This window comes from Bufo gargarizans, chromosome 2, assembly GCF_014858855.1.
Source record: "Bufo gargarizans isolate SCDJY-AF-19 chromosome 2, ASM1485885v1, whole genome shotgun sequence".
In the NCBI taxonomy this organism is placed as follows: domain Eukaryota; kingdom Metazoa; phylum Chordata; class Amphibia; order Anura; family Bufonidae; genus Bufo; species Bufo gargarizans.
In genome coordinates this window covers 457880917-457885621 of record NC_058081.1, presented here as the reverse complement: position 1 = coordinate 457885621, position 4705 = coordinate 457880917, and the positions used below count along the sequence as shown (strand labels likewise).

General features: G+C 34.9%; 1 protein-coding gene across 1 annotated transcript; it reads left to right on the top strand.

The window, feature by feature from the left end:
• Positions 1–1700: 1700 nt before the first annotated feature.
• Positions 1701–4079, top strand: LOC122926039 (protocadherin alpha-13-like). The gene has a single exon (XM_044277429.1). The coding sequence runs from the start codon at positions 1701–1703 to the stop codon at positions 4077–4079; it is 2379 nt and encodes a 792-aa protein (XP_044133364.1).
• Positions 4080–4705: the final 626 nt, after the last annotated feature.

The window sequence follows — 4705 nt, the reverse complement described above, 5'->3', positions numbered from 1 at the left end:
GCATAAACACTGTGAGGGAAAAATTACATTACCTTTATTCTGCAGGTCAGTATGATTACAGGGATGCCAATAAATTTTTTTATACAGTTTTTTTTAACATTTTGCCACCTTTACACAAAGCATTTTTGATTTAAGAAAAAATCCTGTTTTTGTGTTGCCATTTTCTGAGAGACATAATTTTTAGATATTTCAGCCAATAGTCTTGGGAGCAAATATTTTACGGGATCAGTTGATGTTTTCATTGTTACCATTTTGTGGTACATAGTACTATTTGATTGCTTGTTATTATGCTTTTTGTAAGGCAAGGTGGCAAAAAATAAATTTTGACAGTTGGTCTAAATGTCGGTCATTATGGACGTAGCGATACCTATTATGTCTATTTTTTTAATCTTTTGCAATATTACACAATTAAAGATTTTTTTTTAAGCAGTTCTTGTTTTGACATTTTCTCAGAGCCATATTTTTTTATTTTTCTGCTGATTATCTTGTAGTGGGTCTCAGTTTTTGCAGGTTGAGGTGATATTTTCAGTGGTACCATTTTGGGGTACATATTAGTTTTTAATCACTCTCTACTACACCTTTTGTAAAGCAATATAACAAAAAAATGGCTATTTAATGGGATTTTTATTAATTATTTTTAAGGCATTTATCTGACAGGGTAGATAATGTGATATTTTATAGAGACAGTCATTACATATGAAGAAATACCTAATATGTATATTTTTATTTTTATTGTATACTATATGACGGAAAAACACTTATTTTATTTATTTTTTTAACTTTTTTTATCCCACTATGGGATTCAAATTTTTTGGGGTCTGATCCTCTTTACAATCCATCTTGTATTTTAATGCATTGCCTGTCAGTATAATACTTGGTTACATAGCTGGCAGGCTCTGATGCCTGAAGAAAGCATCAGGTTGCCATACCAGCCATTGGGTCTACAGACCCGATGGGGTTGAAGAGGGATCCCCCTCCTTTCACAAACTTGGTGCATGCTGGCGCACTGCATGCTTGACCATGGCATGCAGTGTTAATGCACCAGTAACTGTGTTTTCATGAATGTTGGCAGATGCATCAGGGGCTTGACTGTCTGGAGCAGCTTGGCCCCTGCCGCTAATCGAGCGGGCACAGTTTCTGTACCCACTTGATAAGAGTGCTATATTTGTATGGCAGTTTTCGGGAAGTCACTTCCCGCTACATAGTAATGTATGGTGAATGTCGGGAATGGGTTAATAAGAGGAATGGTAACACCCAATTGTCAAATTATTTATACATTTGTTGGAGGAATAACAGAGGGCTGTGACAACACAGAGTTCTAAGGATTATATTTGCTTCATAATTTTTATTTCATGAGATCGAGTAATTCCTAAGTCAGATATGTTAGGATTGGTGCCAGGTTCTCTTTACATAGCAAATCAATATATGACAATAACATGAAAAAATACAATAATATACCAAAAGTAAACAAAATACTTTATTTTTAAATACTTTTCCACTTAGAATAATTTTCAATATTACTAAGAGACACTAGATGGCATTACACACCAACATATGGCATGACATACCTATATTATTCTATAATAACCACTGATAGATCTTGCTACAGGAATTTTGGCCATGATAACAATATCTCTCCTTTTGGATTGTCATTCTAAGTGCCTTATTTATTGAAGAAATCTCTTTTTTTACTTCACAAAATGCTCAATCATAATACAGATCAACTAGGAAACAGGCTGCTTTATTTCATACTGCTGCACTTGTCCTGGGATGTGGTCCTGAGTCAGCTACATTATATCATTCCCGAGGAATCCAAACATGGCACCTTTGTTGGAAGAATTGCTCAGGATCTTGGACTGGATATAGGTGAGATTAATTCCAGAATGTTACATATTGTCTCTAGAGATGAGAAGGAACATTTCCAGGTTAATCTGCAGAATGGGATCTTGTTTGTTAAAGAGACAATAGACAGAGAGTCATTATGTCCAGATACACCCTTCTGTATTTTTCCTTTGCAGGTTATTGTAGATAAACCTGTCCAGATGTATCGTGTAGATGTAGAAATAGAAGATATAAATGACAATACTCCAGTATTCCCCTCCAGTGTGACTAATCTTGCCATATCAGAGCTCATACCTGCAGGATCTCAGTTTCCACTGAAAGGAGCCATAGATCCAGATCTTGGAACAAATTCTATAACACATTATGAGCTCAGTGCAAATGATCATTTCTCACTAGACTTCCAAAAATATATGAATCAAATCAGATCATTAGAACTTATACTGAAGAAAACCCTGGATAGAGAGAAGCAGTCTGTTCACAATCTGACACTTATAGCTTATGATGGAGGCAAACCAAGACTGAGTGGTGTAACCCATATTGTCATCGCTGTGGAAGATTTTAATGACAATGCTCCTGTATTTGATCAGCCATTTTATCAATGCAGTGTGACTGAAAATGCTGTAAAGGGGGCATTAGTATTTAAGTTGAATGCTACAGATTTGGATCATGGAAAAAATGGGGAAATATCCTACAAATTTACCAATATGGAAATGGAGAAACTGAGTAAAATTTTCAGTCTTGATAAAAACACTGGAGAAATTAGAGTGAAAGGTGAAGTTGATTTTGAGACAACTAAAATGTATGAAATTCATGTTGATGCAATTGACAATGGAGATCACCCAATGGTTGGACATTGTAAAGTTCTAGTGACTGTTGTAGATGTCAATGACAATGCTCCGGAGATGATGGTGACATCATTATCAGTCCCAATTCCAGAGAATTCACCAAAGGGAACAACAGTGGCCATCATCAGTGTCCATGACAAGGATTCAGGGTCAAATGGAAAAGTAAGTTGCCAAATGTCTGTCAATGATTTACCTTTTAATGTAAACTCAGCATTTATGGGAGATTTTTCTATGACTGTGAATGGGCCACTTGATCGGGAACTCAAAGATCAGTATGAAGTGGTCATAATTGCAAGAGATGAAGGTTTTCCATCACTGTCTATTTCAAAAACTCTAAAAATCGAGATAAGTGATGTAAATGACAATCCTCCACATTTTTGGCAGTTTGTTGATACAGTTTTTATTAAGGAAAACAACCCACCAGGTTCTCATGTCTACACGGCCTCAGCATTTGACTCAGACATTGGCCACAATTCATTCATTACATACTCCATCATTGACAGTTCTATTGATGGAATCCCTATATCTTCATATATGTCCATTAATCCAGAGAATGGGAAGATGTTTGCTTTAGTTTCCTTTGACCATGAGCAGGTGACATTTTTCCAATGTCATATAAAAGCCACAGATGCTGGCCTACCTCCACTTAGCTCTAATATGACCCTAAATATCTTCATCAATGATATCAATGATAATGCTCCCACATTTGCTCCACTTTATTCGGGTATGATAATAAAAACCTTAAAGTCAGCACAACCAGGACACCTTGTAACTAAAGTGAGTGCAACAGATTTGGATTCTGGATACAATGCCTTGATGTCTTATCATTTTAAGGATTTGACTGGAATAGTGCCATTTGTTATTTCTCAGCAAACTGGAGAAATCAGTTTAAAACGTCCATTTATAGACTCAGATAATGATGAGTACAGATTAGTCGTAGTGGCTCAGGACCATGGAGATCCAATTATGACAGCACTAACACAAGTTTATGTTTCCTTGGTGGAATTAGGAGAGGAGGTGAAGATTTATCACGATGATCATGTAAAGGATGGCAATGAGTTTTCTGATGCAAATATTTATTTGGTTGTAGCCATCTGTGTTATCTCAACCATATTTCTAATTACTTTAATCATCTTCACTATATTAAGATGGCAAAAATATAGAGATGAGGTCAATGACCTAAAGGAAAATTATAAGATCTGCTCTAACACTGGAGGAAGTTGGATGTATTCTCAGCAAACACAATATAAAGTCTGCTCCAACTCAACACAAGCAAAGAATGACTTAATAATACTCACTCCAAATAGTTCTCAAACAAGCAATGAAGAAAATGCTGCACAACACAGACCCATATATAGTTCTTCTTACCAGGTAAGGAAATGTGTTTATTAATTTTTCATGTATTCTACATTTCTAAATATATAGTACAAATATACTTTTGCTAAATCAGTAATTGAGCTAAATGTTTAGAACAATAATTGTGTTACCTATATTATCTTATTGTCAGCAAAAACTTTGCAGGCATTTGGTGTCCTGTAATCACCATAAATAACTATATTAGTCACTCCTCAACTCCTTCTACAAGAGTTGGATTTAAATAACTGTAGTGTTATGTTTTATTATGTTCGTACCTCATGTCAACTATATATTAAGATGAATAGGTTTAGTAGTCAGTTTAATACTTAATGTTGAGATTGTATATGTATTTCAAATATTTCTGTTGTTATTGTCTATGAAATGTCTATACATAGTATATTTTTTTATTATAAAAAAACACAATTATAATAATCCTTTTGGCTACTGCAGTTTCTATTTCAGTGTATAACTTTGGTTCCTTACCATTCAAGCGAGTCTACACTTTTCTTTGCACTTGTGCTCAAAACTGTACACAATATTCCATGTGTGCTATCATTAGTGTTATATAAAGTTCTTGCCATCAGAGAGTAGTCTCGTTGGCTATCAGAATGAACCACACAAATCACTACACCAACTCAACCTAAATTAATTGTGGTCAATAC

Bases quoted from the DNA above. Each gene is read 5' to 3' on its own strand.
- LOC122926039 (XM_044277429.1), top strand. From the start codon at position 1,701: ATGCTCAATCATAATACAGATCAACTAGGAAACAGGCTGCTTTATTTC.